Source organism: Carcharhinus amblyrhynchos, chromosome 28, assembly GCF_965287045.1.
Source record: "Carcharhinus amblyrhynchos chromosome 28, sCarAmb.v2.hapA, whole genome shotgun sequence".
Taxonomy (NCBI): Eukaryota; Metazoa; Chordata; class Chondrichthyes; order Carcharhiniformes; family Carcharhinidae; genus Carcharhinus; species Carcharhinus amblyrhynchos.
The window spans coordinates 8,113,848-8,131,699 of NC_137351.1; the positions used below are offsets into that span (position 1 = coordinate 8,113,848).

Consider the following 17,852-nt stretch of genomic DNA (forward strand, 5'->3'; position numbering starts at 1 on the left):
TTTAAATTCTATCAAGATAGAGAAGTCGCCGGGACCAGATGGGATGTACCCCAGGTTACTGTAGGAGGCGATGGAAGCGGTTGCAGAGCCCCTGGCGACAATCTTTGCATTGTCGATGGAGACGGGAGACGTTCCAGAGGATTGCAGATGTGGTTCCTATTTTCAAGAAAGGGAACAGGGATAGCCCAGGAAATTACCGACCGGTGAGTCTGACCTCAGTGGTTGGTAAGTTGATGGAGAGGATTCTGAGGGACAAGATTTATGAGCATTTAGAGAAGATTAGAATGATCAGGAATAGTCAACACGGCTTTGTCAAGGGCAGGTCGTGCCTTACGAGCCTAGTTGAGTTCTTTGAAAATGTGACTGAACACACTGATGAAGGAAGAGCGGTGGACGTGGTTTACATGGACTTCTGCAAGGCGTTTGATAAGGTCCCCCGTGCGAGACTTCTTGAGAAGGTGAGAGGGCATGGGATCCAAGGGGCTTTGGCCTTGTGGATCCAGAACTGGCTTGCCTGCAGAAGGCAGAGTGTGATTGTGGATGGGTCTTCTTCTGCATGGAGGTCAGTCACCAGTGGAGTGCCCCAGGGATCTGTTCTAGGACCCTTGCTGTTTGTCATTTTCATAAATGACCTGGATGAGGAAGTGGAGGGATGGGTTAGTCAGTTCGCTGATGATACGAAGGCTGGTGGTGTTGTGGATAGTCTGGAGGGATGTCAGAAGTTGCAGCGTGACATAGATAGGATGCAAGACTGGGCGGAGAAGTGGCAGATGGACTTCAACGCGGATAAATGTGTAGTGGTCCATTTTGGCAGGACCAACGGGATGCAGGAGTACAATATCAAGGGTAGGAGTCTTAGCTGGGTTGAAGAGCAGAAGGATCTTGGGGTCCGGGTCCATAGGACTCTTAAATCAGCCTCGCAGGTGGAGGATATGGTCAAGAAGGCGTATGGTGTACTGGCCTTTATTAAGCGAGGGATTGAGTTTAGGAGTCGGGAGGTAATGCTGCAACTTTATAGGACCCTTGTCAGACCCCACTTGGAATACTGTGCGCAGTTCTGGTCGCCTCACTACAGGAAGGATGTGGAAGCTATTGAGAGGGTGCAGAGGAGATTTACAAGGATGTTGCCTGGATTGGGAGGCATGCCTTATGAAGATAGGTTGAGGGAGTTAGGTCTCTTCTCCCTGGAGAGACAAAAGTTGAGAGGTGACCTGATAGAGGTTTATAAAATGTTGAGAGGAATAGATAGGGTGGCTTCTCAGAGGCTATTTCCCAGGGCTGAAATGGTCGCTACGAGATGACACAGGTTTAAGGTGCTGGGAAGCAAGTACAGAGGAGATGTTAGGGGAAAGTTTTTCACTCAGAGGGTGGTGTGTGAGTGGAATCCGCTGCCGCCGGTGGTGGTAGAGGCGAACTCACTGGAGTCTTTTAAAAGACTTCTGGATGAGTATATGGGATCTAATGGCATTGGAAGTTACAGATAGTTCTATGGCTTGGTAGATATAGATGTGATTGGTGCAACTTGCAGGCCGAAGGGCCTGTTTGTGCTGTAGTGTTCTATAAATATATATGGATTCTGAAGAAACAATAATTCTACATTAATTTTACCCAAAGGATGGCACAGTGGTTAGCACTGCTGTCTCACGGTGCCAGGGACCTGGGTTTGATTCCCGGCTTGGGATACTGTCTATGTAGAGTTTGCACACTCTCCCCGTGTTAGCATGGGTTTCCTCCGGGTGCTCCAGTTTCTTTCCAGTGTCCAAAAGATGTGCTGGTTAGGTGCACTGGCCATGCTAAATTCTCGGTGTATCTGAACAGGCTCCGGAATGTAGTGACTAGGGGAATTTCACAGTAACTTCATTGCAGTGTTAATATAAGCCTATTTGTGACTAATAAATAAACTTTACTTTTATGAACAAATTCTTTCAAGTTGGCTAATTTCCCCCCACTGACAGCAAATAGCATTGTCACTTCTCGCTATTGGGCTATTTGAATAAACTAGTTAAGGCACCAAAACTGTCTGCAAATTTATCAATTTCAGTTTACCTCACAAAGTATGAATCCATTCTTGTCGTGCAAGTACAAGTTGCTACCATTCTGCTGTCCTTCATTCCCCGAAGCACTTGATGCAATAGAGATCTTGTCTGTCAGGATACCACATAGCAGCAGGTTTGTGCGACTAAGTACTTTGTGATCGACCAGAAATCTCTCTCCACGCAGGCTCCACTGCTTGAACTGACTGGTGCTCCATGTTAAATGACTACAACATGGGGTCTTTTGCTGAGACTGAAGTTCCGTGACGGATATAAATCTGCAACATAATCATCTTTCATTATTCTGCAGGAAGATGGAGTGTATCTGAACTCCAACCATGTTAAATGAACACTTAACATGCCGATGGCATGCAAGTTGTAATCAATGACACGTAACTAGTGACAACTAAAAGCTCTGGAAATGCAATGTAATTCTGTCACCACGGGAAAGAGGAAAATCAAATGGAATCTTCATCAGACTGCTTCAGAATCCTCAAGTCCCTTTCAAAAGTCACTGAATTAACCAGCATACGGCAAGGGCTGGTTAATTACTTAACCCATAAGATAATTACTGTTAAAGGAGACCAAAGAGATGTGTATTGTCTCCAGACAGGACAGTAAGTGAGATTTTACAAGCCCACGGCCTAAACCGGGATCTTGGGTTCATGTCGCACTGTAACCCCCATGACTTGCCTGGGCTTGTAAAATCTCACTTACTGTCCTGTCTGGAGACAACGCATATCTCTTTAACCTATGCTAATGCTATCTCCACTCACATTGTCTGCATCTATAAGACTTGAATAGCAGGTTAGCTGTAAAGAATTGCATTCTAAAATCAGTATTCTGTAAACTGTGTGTGGCTTTATATGCCCTTCTCTGATCAAAACCTTCCACACGCCTGACGAAGGAACACAATTTCTGAAAGCTTGTAAGATTACTATCAAATAAACTGGTTGGACTCTAACCTGATGTTGTGAGACTTCATACTGTTTTACCCCAGTCCAACGCCGGCATCTCTACATCATAATAACCTCATCATCCCAGGGACCAATCTGGCAAACTTTCGCTGTACTGCCTCCAGCGTGTTTCCTTTCTTGAATGTAGACTAAAACTACACAGTATTCCAGATGTGGTCTCACCAAAACTCTGTACAACTGTAGCAAGACTTATTTATCTTAGACTCCAATCTCCTTGCAATTAAGTCCAACATGACATTTGCCTTCTTGCTTGTTGCACTTGGCTTGCTATCTTTCCTCATTCCTTACAAGCACACCAAGTCTATTTGAACATCAATGCTTAAAAAGCAGCTTTTAAAAAACATTCTGCTTTTCTATTCTAATTACCAATGCAATTGGAAGAAATTTATAATAATAGTTTGAAGACAATTCAGAAATACCACATTCAACATCATACATACTTTTAAATGCATGGATCATATTTACTTCACAGCTTTGCAAGCTAGAAGCTTCTCCTCACAATTTTCACCTCTTGTTCCATCAAAAAACTTACATCCAAGAGAACCTGGGAGGACACATCTTTGGAACCAAGCAACCACTTAACCTCAAATGCAACACCCAGAAAATGTGCCATGAGCAGGACATAAAAAAATCATAAATAGCATCAATAAATTAAAGGAAGTGTTTGCAGCTTGCTTTCATGACTGAAAATGTAGCACTTTATTAATTCCCAGGGTGTGAGCATCACTGACAAGGGGTGCAAGGTGATAGTGATCAGCACTGCTGCCTCACAGTGAACCCGGGTTCAATTCCCAGCTTGGGTCACTGTCTATTAGGAGTTTGCACATTCTCCCCATGTCTGCGTGGATTTTCTCTGGGTGCTCCCTTGAACTAAGTGGCTAGCTGGGCTACTTCAGAGCACAGCTAAGAATTAATCAGATTGCTCTCTGGAGTCATGCCTAAGTCAGATTAAGCAAGGATGCCAGATCTCCTTTCCAAAAGGGTATTTACAACAATCAAATGATACCTTTATGGTCACCGTTACTGAGACTAGCTTTCAATTCCAGATATTTACTTTTTGAATCTAAATTCCACTAGCTGTCATGGTGGGATTTGAACCCACTTCCCCAGAGCATTTGTCCAGGCCTCTAGATTTCTGATCCAGTGACATCACCACTACAACACCACCTTACACATTCCACAAAAAAAAACAGAAAAAAGCATGAACGCTAGAATTCAAAAATGCTACAAATACACAAGACAATTAGTATCTGAAAGAGAAATATAGATGTTATATATAGGCCCCTTCATCAGAACAGAACTAAGTAATAGATTTGTTAACAGTACCTGTAACTTAAAGGTAGAATAAGTCCATCTTTTCCTTGATAGCAACAGGGATTACTGGAATTGTGGCAAATTCTACACAGACATTGAAAGAGACAGTTGCTCAATTCTTTACAGGTAATTTCAGAATCTACAGTGACAGGAAGGATGTTCTCTGCTGTAAATCTGTACAAATTCCGTAGCCACTGAACATCCTGCAAGTTGAAATACAAGAGAAGATACCACAGCTAATATCGCAGTGTATAGAGTTGATCTAAAGCACACCTCAAAAAAAAAGAGAAACCCTGACAAATAGCAAAACTAGGACAATTAATCAAAACAATGACATGCAACCTTTACTTTATTCTGACACACGTTACAACATACTGTTACTCACAATAAACAGCTTCATTGGAAGAATCACTCCAGACTGATTTTTAGGTTCAGACTGGTGTGTTGTAAAACACTTCCTCAGAGCTACTAACTTGCAAGTACAAAGTTCAAAACGTTCCGGCTATTTCTATTTATAGTACAATTTGTCATATGTTTAACAAGATGTGATTAGTAGTTTATTGATATGTTCCCCTAATTTCTTTTCGAATTGAAGCTTTGAAAAAATAAAATAACATGCTTTTGAATCTAAACAAAAATAAAAGATCTCACATTTTCACATCTATGAAACCTGCAACTCCTTGACCAAACATGTACAAGCCATTATATAAACAAAAAATATTTTTTGCATCATTATAATATAAAACACCCCTCTTCTAATACATTTGGTCATTTTTTGGAGCATACACATTTCTGAAAAACTGTTCAACAGCTGATGAGTTGTGTCAATCCATTGTAGTTTGGAGATTTCCCTTCTCTCAAGATTTATTTTAAGTCAGCTAGGTCTATTAGCCTTTTTTCTGTTATATTCTTTGTTGAATGGACATTGTTATAAAGAGACTAATTGTCAACATAACATTCTATGAGTCAACCTTTCTCACATTACCCCTTATCTGACAATATGCTAGACAAGTAAACCCCCACATCCAGCACTTCTACAAATGCCAGCAGCTAATGTGATTTTTACGACTGTTATTTTCTTGGCCTCCCAAACAAATTTCCCCACCAAGAATATGATAAACTCTGCCATGTTAGAGTACCCATCTGGGAGATTGGCATGAGCAGCACCAACCTCATAAAATGACCAACCTCATATCCTCTGGCTTACCCAAAGCTGCAAAGTTGAGCGCACACATTTCCAAATGTAACTTAGTGTTTTATTTGTTCTCAGGGTTCCCTTCACTGAAGGGTTTCATCATGGTGCTTAGCTCTAACACATCATAGCTAGCGTCAGGTCTGGTTTGGGTGCCTAGGCAGTTCAACTGTCCGATCAAACTTCTCAATTGTTCTGTTTCTTCCTTGGTAGCTGGATCACCTTTTTGTGAAGGTCCAACACAGGTTCTGGGGATAGGATTAACATTTTGTAGATAAGACTGTTAATTCAGTGTCACTCCCAAGTTGTTTTGCTTAATGTCTAAATCCATGTATTTAAAGACCCGTTGAATTCTTTTATCATCTCAATTTCCTCTTGTTTAAATTTGACAGAGCCTCCAAGGAAATCATCAATATGCACGAAGAAGATTCCAGCTAGCTTGCCCTTATGGTACCAGTAGAACATTGTGAGCTTTCACTGAACTGCCTTTAACTGAACACAACTCATTTTCAACAGGAAGAGTGTCATGGAAAATACCATACTCTTGACACATCATTCAATCCAAAAACAATTTGCTCAATTTTCATAGCTTTCCTTCTACATCACTGGATTCTTTGGACGGTTTCAAAAGTACTTCTCTTTGAAACTTTTCACCTTGTAAAAACACAGCAATCTACACTTCCAGGAACGTGATGCCAAAAAATCTCAAAATTACTTTCCCTGCAGTAGGGGAGCCCACTCTAATATCCTGATCCCCTAATGTCCCTTCAAAGGCTCAGGTTACCAATCTCACTTTGGCCTTGAATGTACCTTATGGGAGTACCTTTTCTGTATACATCCACTGGTGAAATAAAGCTGACTGTCCCCTGTCAGGTACTTCCACATATACTCCAAATTTCTTATAAAACTTTGTAGCTCTATGCTTGGCTTCCTTTATTTGCTGCAGTTAAACTGAAAAATAAGCTACTAAAATTTCTTGGTCATGAGGGTTTCTACTTCTATTGCGATTGCTAGCTTGCTCTCTGGGCCTCGTTCTCATCAAACTACAGCCTCAACTGTCCCTTTCTGGACTACTACTTTATGGTATTTCTCCTGTGTGAGCAGGACTTCATCTGCAAGTTTATGTTTTTTTTATAAACAGAGGTCACGGCCACTTTCTAGTTCAGTGTCAGATGCTATGCTTTTTGGGTTTCCACATGTTTACATTGTTTGCCTAATCCATAGATCTGATCTCTTCTTTCAAACTGCACATTTACCACAGGCTTTTCCTGTTTTATCTATTATAGTGACATCCCTCCACACACTGGTCCCTTCTGTCATGTTTGTTATCTTTGTGCCACTTTAGGCAGTTACCCTTTTGAACAAATAGCATTATGCTGTGCCTTAGAATTACTTTGTTCATAGTGGGCCAACCTTGAGTCTATTGTCATCTGATCCCCAGAACTACCCAGTGCTTGCATATATGAGGTGCATGGTGCTTCCTCTTTTTTTCAAACGTGTAGTTCAGTACCTTTGAGTATATTGTCAGTACCAAACGTGAAGAATGTACCCAAGCAATTTGATTCCTGTGTTGTACATTTACTACTTTCCCATTATTCCCTATTACTTTGCCAGGCCCTTTCCACTCTTTTTGACCTTCCCTTTTCTCACATACCATCTCTCCTCGCTGAAATTGTATCCCCGATGGCCTTATCTAGTGCTATAGAGCTCGCCGAATTCTCTCCAAAACCTCAGCTTTCATGAAAGCTTTTCTGCCTGCATGCAAGGCATTCAGACGAGCAGATATGGTAGAGCTAATGCTAGCCCCATCTAAAGCAGGGACAGCATCCAATAACACAGTAGGCAGCTTCAGATTTCTTCCGTACACCAACTGGTATGGACTACCAGCTGACCATTTGCAAAGAGTTCTTTGCATGCACTAATCATGCCAATGCTGTTTGCAATTTGCAACCCATTTGATCAGCCAATATTTTACGCAACGTATCAACGATTACAATATTTAGATATTCACAACTATCTTGAAATTCGTCACTGGGAAATTTCCTATCATTATCTGTCAGAAATTTTGTTTTAGTTCTCAAGCCTGTTCCTACCCATTTCTCCAAGACCTTATCAACAATGGTCCTTTTGTCTTTATTATGTATCACAGTGGATACGCTAAAGCTGGTTACCATATTTATGAAATGTAGTATAAAAATACCCCAATCCTTGTCCCAAACTTTCAAGTCCATTGCCCCAACGCTGTTAAACTCCCTGGCTAGTGGCAAGCACACACCAGGACGTGATGGTATCTTGCAATATTTAACGCATATTAATTGCATTGGGCAGTAATTTGTTCAATAAGGTCATCATATACTTTATCAAGTGCTCCTGCATTTCGAAGTAGAGTCTTCAGTTTCTGTGATGCTGGATGTGCAAACTGAGTAATTTCCAAATGATCTTTTTGTCCAAATTATTATTCTCAGTGGTTACCAAAACTTCATGATGATCTGTGGCTTCCTTAGTGGTAAGCAACAACAGTTTGACTGAGTAAAATGCAGGTCCAGAAATTTTCTGAGTCCTATAGTTCGATCATTCTTCATATCCAGAGTCTTCGGCGCCTTCTTCATCAATAATAGCAGTATCTTGCTGGACACCACATCAGTACTGATAAACAGATTGATCCCTGCAATATTACAAAGGGAAGAGCACCCATTTGGTGGACATTGACATATTGTCAACTCCAAAACCAAAACAGGTAGAGCTTTCATACCCCCCAAAACTTCCACTAGTCTATCTCATCAAGGAACCCCAGACAGCAGTTAAGACAGTCGATACCACACGCTGTAGAAGTTCAACAACTGTCCAAACCTGCACAGTTGAAGGAATCGGCCATCAATATACTTATCACTGGTTTTAAACTCCGTGACCAATCCAATTCCATCATACAGCCACCATCATCACATTCAGTCTCAGATGAATTTGTCTCATTGGCTACTTCAAAAATACAGTTTTGTTGCTGTGGGCAGTTTATCACATAATGATACAGGGAAATCACACTGAAGTCACGTCACCAAACATGCCTCGTGCATTTTATTTTTGGCTTCAAACACCCATGTTCATCATCTCAGGCATATTTTTCATCCTGACTGTCAAACTGGCTAAGGTTATGCCTGTTTGAAACCTGTCGTTAACCCCATCGCTGTATTGAAATCTTCATCTAAAATTTGGTTGACTTCAAAGTTGAACCACCATCAAATCCTCTATCCTTCCTTTCATAGCATTGCAGTTTGCATTTGCTAAGAAAGTGGATGGAAACAACTATTTTCCCAGAAATTTTTTTGGGGCTGCCAACTTTTGATCTAGAAGAGATTTTCTCCCCTTGGAATCAACCCCTGTTAGTACTAAAAGACTATCAAAATGGGAAATGAGAGCCTAGTTAGGTAATTTAAATGCCAATATAGATTCCGGAATTCCAAGTTCAAATCTCCGCAGTCATACAACATCTATCATGGATTTTGATATACTTTTTCACAGACTGATCTTCCGTTCTCCTAAACCTAAGATTGATCAAGCTTCATACACTTCCAATAATTCTTTTTTTTTGTAAGCTTTATCCAAAAACTGTAATAGAAGGTCCAATCCCTCTTCTTCATTCAGATCAGCACTTTCCACTCTGAAAATACCTTACTCCTTATCTCACATTTGGATGGTAAGGACAATGCTCATGCAATACCTTGCTTCTTCTGGGTTTGGAAGTAACCTGGATCCACATTTCAACTTCCATCATTGATATGGTTCAGAGTTAGAAAGGTTGGTGGATAATCAAAGCTTGTAATTTTGTGCCGTCCTTCTGCTATTCTGCAATTTAAGTTGTCAGCAACAGTACACTTCGCAGAGGATGGAACAAAAAATAAGCTTCAAATACAGCAGTCAATCATAAGCATAAGGTTTATCTTCTATTACCACTCTTTCACACAGTAAGCAGTTGTGGTGGAAGAATCACTCAAGACTAGTCCTTAAGTTCAAGATGGTTTATTGTAAGACAAAGGGCTACTAACCCGCACAAAGCACTGAGGTCAAAGCATTCCAGCTGTCTTTATTTAAAGTATAATCTTTGTTACATGTTTAACTAGCAATTCTCTTAAGGTAATTGCCACACACAACGATTCATAGTTTATTGACATATAAAGCTTTTAATATCAAAGCAGCCAGAAGCACAGTGCTAAACAAAAATCCACAACATGACCTCAGAAGCTGCAATCCCATCCGACGCTCATATTCACATGGAAGTCACAGCAGCATTTAAAGTGCAGCAAGAGACCATTCTGTCCATTGAATCTGTGCTGGCTCTTAGAGCAATCTGGTCAGTCCCACTCTCATTCTATCCCTATAGTCGTGCTGATTAATTTGCTTCCAGTGTCCATCTGATTTCCTTTTGAAGCCACTGACTGTTTTCATTTCCAGCACTCATGGGCAGCAAGTTCCAGGTCATTACCGTGCTCCGCATAATATAGTTCATCCTCACATTCTCTCGTGCCTCTTGCCTAAGACCTTACACCTGTGCACTTATTGTACTATCAACCAATGGGAACGGTTGTTCCTGAACTACCCTATCTAAACCTGTCATCATCGCGAACACTTCTATACAATCTCCTCTCAATCACCTTTGCTCCAAGGAGATAAATCACAGTTTCTCAAATATAAATTTGTACCAAAATCCCCTATAGCTCTTCATTATCACACAGTTCTTACCACCAGAAATAAGGTAACATTATTCTGTAGCTAACAATAGTTGATTTGGCAGTTTAAGATTTTAATAATTCTAATTTTTAGAATCTACAACATCTACGGATTCTGTAACCACAGTTTAAAATTAAGCGGTTCAATTTTGACTTGTTGTTGGACTACTTAATGTTAAGATAATCACGAGAACAGGAAAAGCAGCTGTTGGTGAGGAAACAAACTTGTTTTATTGTTTTATGATGGAGCTTATTTGGGTCTTGAGCTGAGCAGTCTTAATGGCCAAAATAAGAGTAGTTGTTTGTTTATAAATCAGTTTGAAAGAATAGCTAAAGCAGCCTGAACTTAAGCTGACACTATGTTTAAACAAACTATGCATTGCTTTAATTGATCTGTACCAGAGACGAAACCTTTATTTCTGATGTTATGATAAGTAGTCTTAACTGTTGACTTTAATAGCTTTAGTGTACGATTAGAGTTAAGATATGTTGACAAAAGAATGTGACTTTATTTATGGCTTCTCTGTAGCTGGAAGGAAATGAGAACTTGTTTGTTTTGGAATGCAAATTTCTAGAGTTTGTGACCATAAAGCGAGGATTGTTGCAAAGGTGGGGCAACATGAGATAATTTGCATTCTACAGCCAATAGAAGTGAATTTGAACCATCTCCAAAAAGAGGATGGAAGAATGGGGGAGTGGGGAGATAAAAATTGAGAAATTGTAATTTTTGTTAGCACAGTGATACCATGGCTTCTGGGGTACGACTCTTCTGTTCAAAGACATAGAAGAAGCCATCATCTGTCCAACAACATCAAGCGTTCTTGGGATTTTGACTGCAAAGACAGTAAATGTTGCAACCTGTGCGGGGAAGCTGGCCATGTTTACAGAGCCTGCCCCAAGCGGAAGGCCACCTATGCACAGATCACCGGAGGTGGAGTGAGGGAGGCAAGTGCCGTTGCTGCCTCAGGGAACAGAAAGTCCACCACAAAATAAGCTGGTCTGGAGAAAGCTTCTGAAGGGTGGACCCCCTAGTGCAGCAGGATGACACATCCACACCACCACCAGCAGAGGGCATTGAGGCCATGGAGCAGGAGATCGCAGATCCTGAGAGCCCCGGCAGTAAGTCAAAGAAAAACAACCAGAAAAGGAAATCTATGGCAGCTACAACCTCCAGCGGCGACGCCTCCTCAGACGAGGAAAAGAAAGCTGTCAGCCGACAGAACATCAGGAGGCTCAAGTTAAAAGCAGCCAGGGAACCACAGCTGTCACAGACCACCACTGACATCGAAGCAGCTGGGGACCATCCAGGGATGGAGGCAACAGTTCGGCCAAGGCTATGACCCCAGAGAACAGGACATCAACAACGTCCAATGCTGAGACCGGCCAGCAACCCCCGGCACCAAGCGACGGCAACACGACACCGACGATGTCACCCGGTCGCCGTCGGGGATCTGGGGCAGGGTTCGACTGCTACCTCAGCCCTGCAGAATTTCGTCAGTGCCACAGGAATGCTGCACTTGGAGCATGCTGACTGAATAACATGCAAGAACTGACAAATCTTTTACATTTTAAAAATGTCTTTAAAGTTTGCCTCAATAAACGTACGCAGCATTGAAGACAATTTGAGATGTGTGGCCATCTTGTCCTACCTGGCCAACATCAAAGCCGACCTGCTGTTCCTGCAGGAGTGTGGGATATCTCACCTCAGCAGCTACAGGCGTTGGTTGAGCGTGTGATCCCACGGACTGTCCATCTGGTCAGGTGGGAACGACTACCATTCCTCCAGCATAGGCATCCTGCTGTAAGGAGGCGACTTTACCATCTCCGAAGTTAGGGAGGTGGTGGGAGGACGCTTCCTCGTAGCAGACATCACGTACAAGAACTGCCCTCTCAGGCTGATTAACGTGTATGCCCCTGCCGTCAAGACCGAGCGGCTGGCAGTTTTTGAGCAGCTGCCACTGCTGCTCACCACCTCCAGGCCGGTCATTCTGGGTGGGGATTTTAACTGCATTATCAACAAGGCCGACCGATCCAGCAGGGCTGAAAACAAACTGGACACTACGTCCAGAGCCCTGCTGGAAACGGTTAAAGATGCCAACCTGCTCGACATCTTCAGCAATCCAGCAGAGGGCAGCGTAGGTACACGTGGTCACAGCCCGACAGGTCTGTCTGCTACAGGATCGACTTCATGTTTGTATCCCGCACGCTCATGGTCAGGTCTGCCAATGTCAAGCCAGTGTTCTTTTCTGATCACTGCCTCCTGCTGGCCAACTGTCAGTTGGAGGAAAACCAGAAAGTGGGCAGGGGGTCCTGGAAGCTAAATGTAGAACTGTTGATCCCAGAGAACCTCGAGGAACTCAAGAGGGTTTACCACAGTTGGAGAACTGCAAAACCCTTGAGTCTCCATCGCTCTGGTGGGAAACCAACAAGAGCAACATCAAAAGGTTCTTCATCCACAAAGGGGTTCAGAAGGCCAGGGAGAGAGCAGGGGGAATGTCCCGACTCCAGAAAAGCATGCAGTCAATGGAGGTTGATGTCAAGGAGGATCTCTAGGAGGTGAAGATCCAGCAAGCCTTGCTCTTTGCCTCGGAGGCCGCTATGGTCATCTTCCAGTCCAGGGTCCACTCCATGGAGCAGGACGAAAAGTGCTCGCGTTTCTTCTTCCAGAAGGTGCACAGGGAAACCTCTGAAGCCTTAAGGAAGAAGATGGCTCTGTAAGGTCATCACAGTCTGACATTCTGAGGATCTGCAAATCCTTCTTTGCCGGACTGCATGACCTGAAGCCAACAGACAGCACGGCCTCCCAGTCTTTCCTGTCGTCTATCACACAGGTCTTAAGACGACGGCGAGCGGGAGAGCCTGGACAGACCGGTATCTCTGGATGAGCTGACAAAGGCCGTCGAGTTCTTTCAGAAGGATAAAACTCCTAGAAGCAACAGCTTACCGGCTGAGTTTTACTCGGCGTTGTGGGACTTGATGGGCCCCAACCTCCTCGAAGTATACGAGAGTATGCTTCTGGAAGGCAGAACGTCAGAATCCATGAGGAAAGGCATCATTACCCTCATTTACAAGCAGAAGGGGGAAAGGGAAGAAATTAGAAATTGGCGAACCATTTCACTATTGAACGTGGATTATAAAATTCTGGCCAAGGTCATCACCAACCAGGTCAAATCTGCTCTGGGGTCAGTGATCCATCCTGATCAAACCTGTGCCGTACCCGTCAGGAAGATCTCTGATAGCCTTGTGCTACTCAGGGATACGATCGCCTACGTGCAGGACAGGCAAGTGGATACATGCCTCATCAGCCTAGACCAGGAGAAGGCATTTGATAGAATATCGCACAGCTACATGATGGATGTGCTCTCCAAAATGGGCTTTGGGAAGGGAATCCGCAATCAGATCTGAGTGCTCTACACAGACATCATGAGCGCAGTCTCAATCAACGGATGGGAATCAGAGAGGTTTCTGATCAGGTTGGAGTCAGGCAGGGCTGCCCTCTCTCCTCCGTTCTTTTTGTGTGTTGCATTGAACCCTTTGCCGAGGCCCTCAGAAGCAACCCAGGCATCAAAGGGGTGACAATCCCAGGCAGCGGAGGCAAGCAGGTCAAAGTCTCCCTGTACATGGACGATGTGGCTGTCTTCTGCTCAGACCCCTCGTCTGTTCGCAGGCTCCTCCAGGTCTGCGAGCAGTTTGAGCTGGCCTCAGGAGCCAAAGTCAACCAGGGCAAGAGCAAGGCTATGTTCTTTGGGAACTGGGCTGACAAATCCTTTGCCCTCTTCACTGTCAGGCAGATTACCTGAAGGTGCTGGGGATATGGTTTGGAGCAGCAGACATGCGCCAAAAACTAGGGCAAGCGCATCGCAAAAGCCAGGCAAAAACTGGGCTTCTGGGAGCAACACTCCCTCTGCGTCACAGGAGAAAACCTGGTGATCCAATGCGAGGTGCTGTCTGTGTTGTTGTACGTGGCGCAGGTGTGGCCTATCCCCAAATCCTGCGCTGCAGCAGTGACCCAGGCCATCTTCAAGTTTACCTGAAGATCAAAGATGGATCACGTCCGGAGGGAAACGATGCACAAATCTCCGGAGAACGGAGGGAAAAACGTTCCCAACGCCGCCCTCATCCTGATGGCCACCTTTGTGCACGGCTGCATCAAGCTCTGCATATATCCTAGGTACGCTAACAGCAAGTGCCACTACTTTTTGAGGTTCAATCTGTCCCAAGTGTTGCAGAGGATGGGTCTGGCCACACTGCCGCGGAACGCTCCAAGTAGTTGGACTGTACTGCAGCACCTGTCCTTCGTGGAGAAATTTTTCCGCAAACAGACCTTTGACCACATGGCGATCAAGCAGTGGCCAGCACGTAATGTCCTGGATGCCGAGAGAAAAGGAGATGGCGGATTCTGTCAGATGGTTCCCTGAGCAGACTGTCAGTGTCATCTGGCAGAACGCCTCATCACCAGAACTCTCAAACAAGCACCAAGATCTGGCTTGACTGGTGGTGAGAAGGGCACTCCCCGTCAGATCTTTTATGCACGCTGAAGGTCTCAACATCACTGAGCGCTGCCGTCAAAGCGGCTGTGGGGCTGATGAGACGGTCGCACACCTCCTTGTGGAACGTGCCTTTGCAAAGAAGGTCTGGAGTGAGATGCAGTGTTATTTGTCGAGGTTCGTCCTGGGCAGCTCGGTGACGCAGGGCTCTGTGCTCTATGATCTGTTTCCGGGGACGCACACCGAGACAAATATCAACTGCTGCTGGAGGGTCATCAACTCAGTGAAGGACGCACTTTGGTCCACCCGAAACTTGCTGATCTTCCAGGTGAAAGAACTGTCCTCGACCAAGTGTTGCAGACTGGCACATTCCAAGGTCCAGGAGTACTTGCTGAGGGACGTGTTCAAGCTTGGGGCAGCCGCCACAAAGGTGTAATGGGGAAAGGCCACACTATAAGGCCTTTTAACGGAGACAGACCAAGGGCCCGGGAACTGCAGAATACCCTCGGCATGCGTAACTGTGTGCCAATCTGAGAAATAACAGCACACAGTAAAATCTGAGGCATGTATATAGTTTTAAGTTTTGAAAAGTAATGACTGTAATTTTGTATAGGACTGTAAAAATGACTTTTTCTGCACTGTTTGCAATGGTTTAATTGGGATTTTTTATGAATAAAATATATTTTTGAAATAAAAAACAATATCAAGCGTTCTTGGGATCTTGAAAAACTTCTAAGCTGTCTTCATTGTTTGTTGTTAAGTATATGTAAAATCGTGCTTAATAAATTCTACTTGATTCATAAATAATAGCTATTTGCAACTTGTAGATCAAACGTAATTGAGGACTCTAGCTTTTAATTCGAGGGGTTTTAAACCTTAGAGCATGTGCTTCGCGGAGCTGTATAATTATGACTCTGAGGCAGTAAACTACTGGTCCATTTCCTGAACCCAATCACAGGCTCAAGCCTCTTTGCTCATTCCAGAACATTTTCAGCATGGAATTATCCTCCAAAGAATTTAGCTGTGGGAATCACAACCACTTGGAAATATTCAGCAAATCAAGGACACAAATGAAGTACAGAAGAGAGTTATGAATGCTACTAAACATGCAGAATCATAGAATAGAATTCCCACAGTACAGAAGGTGGCCATTCGGTCCATCGAGTCTGCACTGACCACAATCCCACCCTGGCCCAATCCCCTTAACCCCATTAATTTACCTGCTAATCCCCTGACACTATGGCCACGGCAAATTACCCAATCAGCCTAACCCACACATCTTTGGACTGTGGGAAGAAACTGGAGCACCCAGAGGAAACCTATGCAGACACAGGGAGAATGTACAAACTCCACATACACAGTGACCAAAGCTGGGAATTGAACCTGGGTCCCTAGTGCTGTGAGGCAGCAGTGCTAACCACTGTGCCACCATGCAGAAAATATGTGGCCCCAGCAGCAACAAAAAATTATCAAGCACAGAACCTAACCATTTCCCTTAGACATCTAACAACATTACCATTGCTGAATCTCAAAGTCCTGAGGGGTTACCAGTGACTAGAAACTTAAATGGACTAAACTAAAAAAAATTGAGGCTACATTAGAAGGTTAACTCACCTCCTGATACTATAAAGCCTGTCCATCATCTCCAAAGCACAAGTCAGGAGAGTGATAGAACTCTCCACTTGCCCAAATGAATGCAGGCCCAAGAACATTTATAAAGCTCAATACTATCCAGCCACCAGCTTAAACATTCACTTCTTCCACCAGTGTCAGCAGGGCGTACCAGCTACAAGCTGCACTGCAGCAACTCATCAAGGTTCCTTTTCCAAAAGGTAGGACAAGGCCATAGGCACATGGGAATACCACCACCTGCCAGCTTCGCTTCACATTACATACGATACTGACCTGAAACTATATCACCATGCCTTCACTGCCCAGATCTCAGGAGTCACTGGATTTCAGCACTATGTACCTGCAATACTCACCTGATGAAGGAATAGCAGTCCAAAAGCTCATGACTCCAAATAAACCTGTTGGACTTTAACCTAGTGTTGTGGGACTTCTTACTGTACTTACAACATGCAGACTGCAGCAGGTCATGAAGGCAGCTCACCACCACCTTCTCAAGGGCAATAACCAGTAATGCTCACTCAAGGTGAAATAAAAATAACAGCCAGTCCCAATACTGCCACCAACCCCCACCACCCCCAAGTCACAAGAACACCATCAGCACAGGCAGGCTGGGAAGGATGCTGTCATTAATATCGTTATTCTGAAACTTATTGTGGGCAGCACAGTGGTTAATTAGCACGGCTGCCTCACAGCGCCAGAGACCTGAATTTGATTCCCAGCTTGGGTAACTGTTCGTGTGGAATTTGCACATTCTCCCGGTGTCTGCGTGGGTTTCCTCTTGGTGATCCAATTTCCTCCCACAGTCTGAAAGACATGCTGGTTAGGTGTGTTGATCCGAACAGGCGCCTGAGTGTGGTGACTAGGGGAAATTTCACAGTAACTTAATTGTAGTGTTAACGTAAGCCTTACTTGCAACTAATTAATAAACTAATTTATTGAGCTTGAATCCTGACCTTTGGCTTTGGTCTAAATCTGAATCCTGTCCCTTTCTTTTGGTCTAAATCTGAATCCTCTCTCTTTTTCGGTCTAACTCTGAATCCTGAGCCTCTCTTTTAACTCAGACACCGGCAATAGGAACCAACCTGGGGAGTCTAGAAAATGACTGATTGACAATGTTCAAAAAAATGGATTAATTATTCAATGAAAGTAAAATGGCGGGTATTACAAAGGAAAGTCAGACTCACAGCAATACTCAGCTCCCCAAACTCTGAGACAAACTCGTCCATATCACTCAACTGGATCTTAGAAAAGGAGGCATCGCCAGTCAATTCAGTCCAGATCTCTTTTAAAAAATAAATTACACAAATATAAACCCATCAGGGCCTGAATTTCCCACTTAAATTTTAAATCCGGCCTGAAACGACACCAATGTTTGGCGGACTCAACTGTCACTAACGGACTTCGTCACTCCAGTCGGCGCAATTAGAACCAACTTCCGGTCGCCGCGCCCCGCAGCCGTGTCGACATCCGGTCGCCGCGCCCCGCAGCCGTGTCGA

General features: G+C 43.8%; 1 protein-coding gene across 1 annotated transcript in view; it reads right to left on the reverse strand.

Annotated features, from left to right (window-relative positions):
* Positions 1-17,761, reverse strand: part of ctc1 (CTS telomere maintenance complex component 1) — a 94,020-nt gene extending 76,259 nt beyond the window's left edge. Inside the window, exons 1-3 of the mRNA XM_080214369.1 lie at positions 17,541-17,761; positions 4,337-4,527; positions 2,047-2,311 (exon numbers count right to left, since the gene is read on the reverse strand). Coding sequence (XP_080070495.1) covers positions 2,047-2,311; positions 4,337-4,527; positions 17,541-17,582 — 498 coding nt within the window. The 5' untranslated portion in view covers positions 17,583-17,761. The remainder of the gene's footprint in view (positions 1-2,046; positions 2,312-4,336; positions 4,528-17,540) is intronic.
* Between the last annotated feature and the right edge of the window lie 91 nt (positions 17,762-17,852).